The sequence below is a fragment of the Euleptes europaea genome, chromosome 12 (assembly GCF_029931775.1).
Source record: "Euleptes europaea isolate rEulEur1 chromosome 12, rEulEur1.hap1, whole genome shotgun sequence".
In the NCBI taxonomy this organism is placed as follows: domain Eukaryota; kingdom Metazoa; phylum Chordata; class Lepidosauria; order Squamata; family Sphaerodactylidae; genus Euleptes; species Euleptes europaea.
Window position 1 is genome coordinate 3,392,716 of NC_079323.1, and position 12,491 is coordinate 3,405,206.

The 12,491-nt window shown below is 46.1% G+C and overlaps 1 protein-coding gene across 2 annotated transcripts in view; it reads left to right on the forward strand.

The window, feature by feature from the left end:
* Nucleotides 1–12,491, forward strand: part of RAB6A (RAB6A, member RAS oncogene family) — a 71,590-nt gene that overhangs the window by 50,382 nt on the left and 8,717 nt on the right. The window contains exons 3-4 of one of the 2 annotated variants that reach the window (XM_056858085.1): nucleotides 6,466–6,519; nucleotides 9,360–9,465. In XM_056858085.1, the coding sequence (XP_056714063.1) occupies nucleotides 6,466–6,519; nucleotides 9,360–9,465 (160 nt within the window). Of the gene's footprint in view, nucleotides 1–6,465; nucleotides 6,520–9,359; nucleotides 9,466–9,539; nucleotides 9,646–12,491 lie in introns of both variants that reach the window. The other variant, XM_056858084.1, reaches the window with a different exon arrangement.

Sequence of the window (12,491 nt, forward strand, 5' to 3'; positions counted from 1 at the left end):
ATTTATTATCAGTAAATGTTTGATTTGTATACCTACTGTATATACCTGTATACCCGGGCTCGCGTAAAAATTTATCAGGCGAAAAGGGGGCGTGAGTGGAAAAAGTTTAAGAAGCCCTGGACTAGATGACCCCCTGGAGGTCCCTTCCAACTCTATGATTCTGTGGTGTAGTGGTTAAGAGTGGCGGACTCTAATCTGGAGAACCGGGTTCAATTCCCCATTCTTCCACACAAAGCCTGCTGGGTGACCTCGGGCCAGTCACAGTTCTCTGAGAACTCTCTCAGCCTATGCGGAGGCAGGCAATGGCAAACCACCACTGAACATCTCTTGCCTTGAAAACCTTACAGGGTTGCCAGAAGTCAGCTGTGACTTGACGACATTTTCCACCACCACCAAGTGGGGAGGGATATTCTGGAACAGATGTGCTCACTTTCTGTATGCTGCGCATAAGGGACAAGTAGCAGATCCCCCACCCCAGTATTAGCACCTGCCAATGAACACACAGAGCTGCCCTTATGCTGAATCAGACCCTTAGTCCATCAAGGTCAGTATTGTCTAATCAGACTGGCAGTGGCTCTCCAGGGTCTCAGGGAGAGGTCTTTCACACATCATTTACTGCCTGGTCCTTTTTAACTGGAGATGTTGGGGATTGAACGTGGGACCTTCTGCATGCCAAGAAAAGGCTCTGCCAGTGAGCCACCGCCCCACCCCTAACAACAGTTCTTCCAGTCTTGCCCTGGGTTTAGAATCGTGATGCCACTCTGTTGGTGTGAGCTCCTTCTCCCTTGTTTTTTTCCGTCTGCTTGCTAGTGAAGTGTAGCAGGGTCATGGTCCTTGGCTTCCTCCCTTCATATCAGTGGGAGGAGAGGAGGAGAGGGGCTGTGGCTCAGTGGTAGAGCATCTGCTTGATATGTAGAAGGTCCCAGGTTCAATCCCCGGCATCACCAGTTAAAGGGACTAGGCAAGTAGGTAATGTGAAAGACCTCTCCCTGAGACCCTGGAGAGCTGCTGCTGGTCAATAGACAATAGACAGTAGACAATACTGATTTTGATGGACCAATAGTCTGATTCAGTATAAGGCAGCTTCATGTGTTCATGAGTGTTTGTGGACTCCACACCACAGGCAGCTACCATAGCAGGTTGTCTAGCTGGGAAAAGGAAGTGCTGTTTTATTGGGGGTTAGAAGAGCAGCAGAGTGAAGGGAGAGGCTCACTTGTTGAACAGTTAGATGTAGGGCTGGTTTAATTGTCTTTTGAGTGTCTGCCTTTTTTTAAAAATAAATTTTTTATTATTTCCCCAAAATTATTAATCACATAGTTTAACAATAGCATAAACAGTAAAAAGTAATAACAAATCAGTAACATTGTTTAAAAAATTATATATAATCAAGAATTGTTGACTTCCCCTACACCTCCCTTCATCTTGTGATAAATTAGTAATCTCTTTTGCATAAAATTCTAATCCTGATACTATTGTTAATATTTATTGATCTCTTTGACATTTATATTTTTCAAGGAAAAAAAGATTAATAGTTAGTAATATCATATAAAAGAAAGAAAAAAGAAATAAGAATAAAACGAAGAAGAGAAATAGTAAAACTCACTAATAATAAATGGATTAGTATAATAAAAGGCATTTGATTATTTCCATTAAAAATTAATTATTTTGTAAGTCCTCCATTTCTCCCTAACACTCATTTAATACATATTGTTTTTCTAGTAAATTGATATCATATATAGTTCTGTTTCCATTATAACCAATCCTTTTAACCAGTTCCTTTTCAATCTTATCCAGAAGAGACACTAGACTCTTAAATTAGTCTCTTTATCCGGAATTTCCAGCATTTCTTTCTTTTCCACATTAGCAGTAATCGTCGAAGAGCATCCTTGGAGATTGTTGGTAAAGTCTCTTCTGCAGATAGATAATTTCCATAGTAAATCCATGTTGCAATATCTTCCATCCCAAATTCAAAGAAAAAGATCCTGACAGCCCCAGTTTTTCTACTCATTAAATCCTCCAAGCAGGTGTTGAAAAGTTCATCAAGCAGATTAAGGGGACAGAAGTCAAAATCACTCATATTCAAATCCATTGTTGTCAGATGGGCTACTGCAGATTGTTTATTGTAATTCCTCGTTTCCTTTGCAGGGTTCTTCAGTTCTTTATCTCTCTTGTCAGCTAGACGGCCCTCTAGTATCTCCTCTGATCTCATTGTGATAATTTGGGTTTTTATGTCTTTAAGATCGTCTGAGGTGATGTCCAGTTTTTGATTAATAAATTGAAATGAAATGTTCATCAAAGCAGACAGTTGTTCCATCTGTGTAATCAGATATTCCATGGTTGCTACTTCTGAAAATTTCTGTTGAAACTCAGTTAATAAGATCCAGGCAAATTCCAGTGTAGTAAATAACAAGGAGGTGCTGCAGGAATCAGGGTCATAGACCTTCTGTCTTCTTTGTGGTCAGGAACTTGGGAAATATTTGCCAGTTACTGTCATGGGCCCTGCCTTGGGAGCTGAGGACTCGGAGGACTCTGAAGCTGAAGTGGAGGAACAGGTTGCCTCTGGGCCTTCAGTACCTCCATTGCAGTCAATAGCACAGGAGCCTGAAACAACTCAGCAGGAAACACAGCTAGGCAGAGAGATGGAACAAGGGCAGACAGAAGCTACTCTTCCCCCAACCCCTGCAGTGGAAGCTGAGAATGGCAGCCCTCCAAGCTCACCTGAACCTGATAGGCGTATCAGGACTCGGCAGCGTGTGGTTCTGCAAGGTAGAAGGAGAAGTGCTCCCTTGGAGAGGCTAAGCAGACAGAGAACTGGTGCTGAGTCGTTTCAGGATGAAGCCTAGCTTGGAAGTGCACTGACTGATAAAGGCAGTGCAGGCGTGCTTTCACTTTGCGGAAGCAACCATGCAGTTTCTCTGTGTTCCTGCTACCGCTCATGATTGATCTCTCTGGCTGTTGACTCCTGCCTGCTTTGACGACGCCTCCGACTTCTGACCTCGGTAGACAGCATAATCTTTGTCGCCTGCTCCGAAAGGGTCTAGATACCTCCCGCACGTCTGAGGACTGTGGGCACCGCCCGGCCCTTGGCCTACGCCGGCACAGTTACACACTAATACCACACTTCCAATTCCAAGTTCTCTGACTCTCTCGCGATGATAGATTGTTTCCGGGAAGGACGTGGCAGGAAGGCTTTGTTTAGTTAGAAAGACTACTCTTCGGGGGGGGGTTCCACTCCTCCCTCCCCTTTATACGTAGTAGTTCCTGATTGGCAACTGAAGCGTCTTTCAAAAATCTTAGTTGTTATGTCTTCCCACTGATCAAATTGATAAGATCCCTGCCGGGTTATCGGATCTTTTCTTGTTTTTAAAGAGTCACTTAAACATTGAGTGGGGAGATACAGATTCAACTGATGTATTTAGCAGTCTCCTGGGACTTCCAAATCCAGGTAAAACAAAGGAGTTCTTTTAAACTTACTCAGATTTTAGGAGAGTAGGTATTCTTGCTTCTGTATAGTTGCTAGATGGTAATAGATAGGGGAGAGCGAAGCCTAAATTCCAAAGAGACGTCTGCGGCGATTTATTATCCCTCAAGCTGGCGGGACTACTACTGAATCTCCGAAGTTGTAAAACTCAGAGAGTTCAGGAGTCAAACCGCTCTTCATCTGCTGCAGGAGATTTCCTGATACCCGATCCAGGAATCGGGAGGGGGGCATTAACACCCCTATTTAAGACGTTTCTTGGTTCCCCCTCCGGGAGCCCCCGGGGAGACGGGTGCTTCGCTCAGCTGCCCTAGCGGAAGTCGAGTGTCTGCCTTGATCAAGGATGGCATTACCTCATTCTTTTATGACACATGCTCAGTCGCTGTGCAAACACGGTGAGCAAGATGGAAGGAGAAAGGAAACAAGACTGCATGAAGGAAACTCCAGTGGGGTTGGGGGTGGAACCACCTCTGTTTGTCTCTCACCTTGAAAACAAGCAAAAAGGGGAGGTATGCACTAAAACAAAACGGAGATACAAAAAGCAACGAATGTTGCAAGGGAATAAAATTTCATAAAGTACCTCTAAGCGTTTCACACGAGCTTCTTCAAGGGGAACTTTCTCTGCTCAAGCGTCCCATGCAAGCAGTAAAATTGTGGTCACGTCTCACCTCGATAACCCTACGGGGTTATTGTAAGTCGGCTGTGACTTGACGGCACTTTGCGCAACCAGTTGGAAAAATCCTGAACTGGGTGGTCCAGGCTAGCCTGCTCTTGTCAGATCTTAGAAGCTAAGCAGGATAGGCCCTTGTTAGGACTTGGATGGGGGATCACCAAGGAAGTCCAGGGTTGCTACGCAGAGGAAAGCAGTGGCAAACCACCTCTGTTCCTCTTGCCTTGAAAACCCTATGGGGGTCGCCATAAATCAACTGCAATGTCACAATACTTCGCACCACCACCACCACCACCTGCATGTTCTTCTTCTTCTTTTTGGTTAAAATTAGGCACATGCCTTGCTTTCCCCACTCCCCTACTTTGTATGGACAAATGGGGACTGCAAGCCCGGCTTCCCACTTCACATCTAACGTGACCCTGAGAGTAGGCAGCAAAACTGTGTGCTGTTAGATGCCCATATGGCTGTGGCAAGCAAAGGCTGTTCTTCTGTAAGAGTGCTCCACCACACTTTTGGTGTGGCAAAGACCCCCTTGGGAGAGGACCACTTTACATAGTGGACTCGTCTGGAGGCACCTCTCACAGTGACATCTGAGGACTACTATGTGCTGGTGCTTTTGACAGTCTTGTGGCAAATTCAAGTGTCATGTCGTGGAAAGTGGCGGTGGAGGAGAAATGGTAAGTAAAAGTCATCTTGTGATGCATCATAATAGAAGCATCCTTTCATTTCTTCTGACTTAAGAGGTCTCGCCGCTGACACCTTGTCAGGAGCAGAAGCATTCAGAAAATGCGAACAATGTCTTAAAGTTATTCTTTTAATCTCCAGGTAGTTAAGGCAAAATAACATCTTCCTTATATGACAGCTAAATTGGGCACAGTTGACGGTCCTTGTTCTTGTTCAGTAATGCCCCTGCGTTGTGGAACGGCTCTGAGAAGTGCCGTTTATCTGAGGTGAGCACGTATGAAACTGCCTTTTACTCAATCAGACCCTCAATCCAGCAAGGTCAGTATTAGCTACTCTGACTGGCAGCGGCTCTCCAGGGTTTCAGGCAGAGGTCTTTCACATCACTTACTGCTTGGTGCTTAAAACAAGAACACTCTTAACAGTATTTTCTTTTATTTAACCGTTTTTGATAATTAACGCCTCAGGACTGGGGGAGGTTGCTGCCTCGGCTGGCGAGCCCACAGTGGATTTACCAACCTGGATCAGTAGTGGGGGAGGTCCCAGAGCGGGATGGGGGGGGCAGCTTCCTCAGCTGGCTCGCGGGCCACGTAAGAGCCCTCAGAGGGCTGGTCCCCGCCCCCAGGGCTGGCTTTATGTTTGACACCTGTGCTTTAGCTTTTCTCTGTACGTTGCCTTAAATTTTTCAATGAAATGGAATGTTCAGAGAGAGTAACAAAGAGTTCAGTTTTTGTAGGGAGCCAAGGAAACATTCAGGTAAGAGTGTAATCACCAGAGATTGCTAATGATAATGATCCATTTGGGGGAAAAACCTCTGAGTCGCCTTTGCGAGACTGGGGGCTCTGATGGGGCAAATCCAGTTGAAGCAGTACCTTGTCCAAGGGGTTTTATTTGGGGGAGTGTGTGCAGAGGTATTCTCAATGTGGCGAGCGCTAGGAGGTGGGAAAGTGTGACTGAGACTAGGGAAAAGTAAAATCTTCCATTCCTCTCTTTTCTTGGGTCTTCTCATAATGAGGGTGTCCCTCCCGCCCTCTCGGTTGGTGGTGGAGCTGTGGTTGTGGCAATGTAGTTTCCAGCAAATGACCCCTCTTCCTGAAGACAAATGGAGGCAGGCTCAGGTGCCTGTTACCTTTCATTCACAGGAGGTGATTGGAGTTTGCTTCCCCCCATCAGTCCTTCTCCATCTCCCCACCAGCTTTAGCACACCTTGAAGCCAGCCAGAGAAGTGGTGTGGGGGGATAGCATTTAAAGACAACGAGAGGTGGAAGGCATGTGGGAGTGATAAAAGGAAGGCTGGAAGAGCATAGCCCTGACCTGGATGGCCCAGGCTATCCCGATCTCATCAGATCTAAGAAGCTAAGCAGGGTCAGCCCTGGTTAGTACACTTGGATGGGAGACCTCCAAGGAAGTCCAGGGTTGCTACGGAGAGGCAGACAGTGGCAAACCCCCTCTGTGTGCCTTTTCACTGGTCGGCAGCCGCACCGGATCTAGTATTGCAGCCAATTTCAGCGGTATCCAATTCCCAGAGCGCCTCAGCTGGGCAGGTGATGGAGCAGGTCTTACGTTCTTAAAAACACCAGTATCCAGTGAGAATGGTTGTACTTATTTGCTCACGGATGAAACTTTTGTTTTGCAGGCAACTATTGGTATTGACTTCTTATCAAAAACCATGTACTTGGAAGATCGCACAGTGAGTAACAATTTCATAGTAACCAGACTGTAGTAGTGTGGTAGTAACCATACAGAGAAGGGTACGTTGTTTCTTCTTACTGGGACTCGGAATTATCCAAATGCGAGAGCGGTCCGGAGTTCCAGGGGGCCCAGAAGAGGGCGAGTGGGTGTGATCCTGCCCCAGAGGAGGCGGGATACCATATTACACACCTGCATTGGTTTGGGGAAATGTCTGGTTTTGATGTACACTTGGGAACTTAAAATACATGGCTGGTTGTACTTAGGGTTGCCAGGTCCCTCTTCGCCACCGGCGGGAGGTTTTTGGGGTGGAGCCTAAGGAGGATGGGGTTTGGGGAGGGACTCCAATGCCATAGAGTCCAATTGCCAAAGCAGCCATTTTCTCCAGGTGAACTGATCTGTATCAGCTGGAGATCTGTTGTAATAGCAGGAGATCTCCAGCTAGTACCTGGAGGTTGTGTGTACAAAATCACACCTCTATATTAATTAGAGTAGTACAAAAGCAATAGAGGAATATACTACACTCTATTCAAACAAGATAGCTGATTCATGAGTATAAAGCCAAAGTATAATATAATGCAAAACAACACTCATAAATCCACCTTGTGGATGTCATGAGAGACTCCTCCTGTTGGAGATTATTTGAGATTTTGTTCACAGTGATGTTGTTGAGATTTATGAGTACCTGGAGGTTGGCAGCCCTAGTTGTACTCGCAAGATACTTTTTAAAGAAAAAAGCAAACCCTCGATTTTACATAACCTTTTCCTGTGAATTTTTTTTTGCATAGTGAAAACAGCTGTTATTTAAGTAAGCCAGCCATTTTCCTAGAAATTAACCCAGCGACATGGCCTCAGTACCATAAAAGATGCGAAATGTATTGTCACTGGGTGGGCTACGCTTGGTCGCAGAAGACACGAGCTTTGGAGCTGACCCGATCCTTCATTGTATGGAACGAAAGGCCGATCCCTGGGTCTTGGGGTCGGTTCTCCCTGAATCGAAAGCTTAAGCAGCATCTTTTGTTTTTCACTGAAGAAAGCTGGCCCGACTTAAAAACACACCCAGACAAGTTGCCTACTCTTAATTTTAAAGTATGTTGTACAGTGTTCTCACAGCAGCACTGCAGGTGAATATTTCCTGTTTTCTGATAGGGGAACTGAGGCACATGCAGCCCAAGGCCGCTGTGAGCTTGGCACTTGAACTGAGTTTCCCAGGTTCAGTTCCAAGCAGAGGGTGGCTAGATGGCCACCTTTCAGCAGTGCTGATTCTGTGAACTTAGGCAGATCATGAGAGGGAGGGCAAGAAGGGTTGCGCCAACTCTTGGCTCTCATGGCCCTTTCTGACATGCCTAGGGTAATACTGATCGCCACTTTGGGGTCAGGAAGGAGTTTTCCTCCAGGCTAGATTGGCCAGGGATCCTTTTTTTTTTTGCCATCTTCTGGAAATGGAGTAGGGGTCGCTGGGTGTGTGTGTGTGGGGAGGTAGATATTAATTTCCTGCATTGTGCAGAGGTTGGACTAGATGACCCTGGTGGTCCCTTCCAACTCTATGATTCTATGATTGAATCCTGTCATGTATGAGCAGATGGAGCCATAAGATTTGCTCCACTGGTGTAAGAATGAAAGGGGGAGGGGGCTTTGCCTGGTTTCCGCCTCCTTATCGCAACCTCTGTGCCTCATAGAAGTTTGGTCACACGGGCCTCCTGACCCTGGGGGAAGGCAGAGAAGAAATACTCATGCAAACCTGCTTCTGTATTTGTGTGGTAGGGTTCTGTCCACTCCCTCCCATCCATTTTGCATCTTATTTTGGTACTGCAAACATGTCTGACTGTCCGTACCAAGCTGATGTATTAAATACATAAAATATGTTCATATTATTTAAATGCATAGTTTTTACCTTTAGCGCCAGGCCATGTGGTTGCCCACAGGTGAGCCTGAACTTCCAACTGTTCCCTGCTATGGCTGTTAATGGGATATTGTTAAATGGCTTCTTCTGTTCCTGAATTCACCCCAGGAATGAATGTCACACTTGCCAAGAATGTTGTGCTTTGACATGCTGCTTCTATATGAGTTATATACCCTGTACTTGGCGGCTAGCTTTGCTGATAAAGCATACTGATCACTGCTCCACTGAAGTTTAGTGGCCGTTGCTTACAAAAGATCACATATGGCCTCATCTTTTGGCCACTCCTCCCTTGATCCTCCAGGGCAGGGGGTCCTCAAGCCTTTTGAGTCCTCAGACACCTTTGGAATTCCGACACCACACAGTGGGTGCAGAGCCAGCCACAAAATAGCTGCCGCAGCGTACCTTTAGTTACACAGTGAAGATCCTTGTGATGTGGTGGCAGCCGCTGCCAAAGCAACGTTTTTAAAAATCTACACAGCTAATCTGATGCCTTGCTGGGCGAAAGCCCCACCAGGCCCTGCCCACTTTCCAAACACGCTCAATGGGCACCGGGAAAGGTGCCAGTAGGCACCATGGAACCAGTGGACACCACGTTGGGGACCCCTGCTCTAGGGGTCCCTCCATGGAAACACCACAACGATTTGCAGCACGATGCCCTTCTAAATATGGCCTCTTAAAGGGGTTAGCAAGCTGCGGCAGTGTCCTCTGATTGGCAGTGATGCCTGTCAAATAGGAGGAGGAGGCCCTCTGGGCTTTCTCTACAGCCAATGGAAAAGTCCTGGCTGCCTGCTTCTGCTCCCAACCCAAAGCAATTCCATGCATGAGTTTTATATAATTTTTGCCTAGCTTTTTCATGTTTTTTTTAAATGGCAATCAAAATTTCATTCCTTTTTAGTGGCAGTCTGGCTCTTTTTTTTTAATTTTCTCCCATCCCACAGATCAGGCTGCAGCTGTGGGATACGGCGGGTCAGGAGCGTTTCCGTAGCCTCATTCCCAGTTACATCCGTGACTCCGCTGCCGCTGTAGTAGTTTACGATATCACAAGTAGGTATCTCTTTGCTCTGGCGTTGACCCTTTTGTTTTGTTTCTCTCGCTTGTTTTGACCGATTTCCCGTTAGGTACGGTTGCAATTGTGGGACACGGCAGGTCAAGAGCGGTTCAGGAGCTTGATTCCTAGCTACATTCGTGACTCCACTGTTGCGGTGGTTGTTTATGATATCACAAGTGAGTGGGGCGGGGAAATTCTGCCTTTCCGGCATTTGTTCTTCCTTTCTTTCTCTCTCATCTTCCAGCCTAGCCATGCATGCTGTGTCACAAATCATTTGCTTGTCCATTGTGGCATGAAACCCTTCTGGCCTGGGCCTTCATGAAGGCGGGAGACAGTCTTGTTTCTAATTTGTGTTTGTTTTCCCCCTCCCAAATGTTTTGAATGTAGGAATAAGCTTGACCTAGGGTTCAGCAGAGGCTGAGCCCTGTAACCTATAGGGGCCAGGATTTGCACATGCATTGCACAAAGCATTGTCTAAGTTAGTTGGGCAAGAATATAATGCATTTCCTTGTCACTGAATAAACACCACAAACACCGTGGGAAATTGGGGGTGGGGGCTTAAAAATGGCCGCTTGAGGTTGGCTTGAGCTTTGGCATCTGGCGATAAATCAGGCCACTGTTTGCCGGTCGCTCATGCATGGGGCACCGTCCTCCAGGATCTGCTCTTAAGCAAACCATAAAACTTTTGCACCAAGGTGTGAGGGATGTCCATCTTCTCCTGCTCCATCTTCCTGCTTCCCTTGCCCCCAGGCTTCCTGGAAAGGAGCTGCCCCCATCCCCATCTCACTCCTTATCCGCTGTTCTGTGGGTGTCACCATCGAGTGTTCGGCTTCTTTTGCAAATCGCCAATTCCCAAATGGTGCTCTCCCGCTGAAGTCATCTACTGCTTGCTACTCTGTGGCTTTCAGCAGCTGCGTGTGAGCCCCAAGGATTGTAACCTCCCTTCCTCATTTATTACAAGACTTGTTTTGTTTTCTTCCTAATCAATTTGCTCTTTCATTTCCTGCTAAGGTACGTACATTTTTAAGAACTAAAACATTACGGTCCTTCTGAAAGACAGCTGGAAAAGACCAGCAAAGCCTTAATATGTGTATAGATCTGTCACAAGGCGGCGGTGGGGGGGGGGGGGGAGATTTTGCACATTCTGGTGTTTTCCCCCCTCAAATCAGACTGAATGGTGCAGCTGAGCAAAATAAGCACTGCCTGCAAACTCAAAGGCGTCAGTGTTAAAACATAAATGCGAGAACAAATAATTGAGCAGTTTACACAAAACAAACGTGGTTAACGAACTGGGCCTCATTTGAATGAAATTACCAGAGTTTGTTAGATTTTCATGAACCCACCATTCCCAAGCATGAAAGCCAAAACTTTCATGCCTATAGGATGGAGGCAGCCAGTACTGGTGATGATGTTAAGATACACCTTTGTCCATTAGATGCTGTGTGAAACCACCTTCAAGTGTGGGGAAAGAATCATCCTGTGACCATCTCCTGTACAAACGGTGGGCCAGAGTCAATGCCACACTGGAAACCACAATAGAGCATCATGTTTTGCTCAAAGCTAGAGATGCAGATTTATTTGTTTGCCTTATTTATAGGCACCTTTCTCATTGACACATGTCAGCGAGATATTGAGATCTCAGCATCTCATTGAGGACCACATTTGGCCCTAGCAGTCCCAACCTGTGATTTTAAATTTCAAATTTTATGTTCTTTATGTATTATCTGTGTTTTATCTGTTGCCAGCCGCCTTGAGCTCTGTAAGGAAGAAAGGAGGCTGATAAATGTTTTAAACAAATAAATATCCAGCAGGCCCCCGCTCCAACTGAAAAACGCCCTTCCCATTGTGTTTTGATTATAATTTCTGTTTTAATTACTGTGAACCACATTGGAGACTTGGGTTTAAAAATACAGTAAAACACAAAACAATCACTGGTAAGGGAGAGGTTTAGAAACAAGCCTGTGCCAGGTGTCACTTGCTCCTCCATCTCGTTGGTGTTTTGTGCGAGTGTTGTGCTGTGTGGTATGACAAAACAAAAATCCCTGAAGATTTTTTTGGGAGTAGTGGAGGCTTAAAATTTGGTTCCATAGCTGACCCAGCCCTGATTGAAGCTTTATTCAGGGAGTTGCAAAGCAAAGCACCGCTGGTTAGGTTATTTCTCCATGCCCCCCCCCTCTTTTATTTAAGTCATCTGTATCATTCGGCTGTATATTTAAAACCCACAGTGGAGTAGTTTCTTATGGCTTGTGCAGTTTAGTTGCTCCAGAGGGAATAACCTTGTTTAAACACAAATTAACAAATGATTAAGCGGCAGAGGGTATCAACTGCTCCTTAAAAGCTGTGATTCACGAGAAAGCGGCCTGGCTTATTGAGCTGCGGTCTCGGATTTGTGTGAGCAGGTGGCAATGCTTGCATGGCCACAGTTGCTCCCAAAGGAGGTCAGTGCCACTTCCATACCAGCTCCATCAACAGTGCGCTTGTAGAATGGCCTAGAAGATAGAACCTCTTGAAATGTCCCTTTTCCCCAGGGGATTTCCTCCCGCCCCCCGCATCCCCAGCTTACACCATCAGCACCTGTAACCTGCCTTATACTGAAACAGACCACCAGTCCATCAAGGTTAGTATCCTCTACTCAGATTGGCAGCGGCTCTCCTGTGTCTCAGGTCTTTCCCATCACCTACTACCTGACCATTTTTTAAGCTGGAGGTGTTGGGGATTGAACCTGGGACCCTCTACATGCCAGACCGATTCTCTACTACTGAGCCATGCTCCCTCCTCACACCTTGGAATCTTTTTGCATGGAAGGGAACTGGATAGTTCAGATTTTAATCCTCCTCTCCCCACCTCCTGAACTACTTGTCTCTAGCTAAAGGGACAATTTTCCCCCTTGGGAGGTTCCCCATAAAGGAATTTAAGCAGTTCTGAAGTAAAGCATATAAAGAACATGCAAATGCTAGAATAACATAATGGAAGTGAAGTTCTCCTTTAGGGGCTTAAAGAAATGTCTCATTCTGGAAGAAGA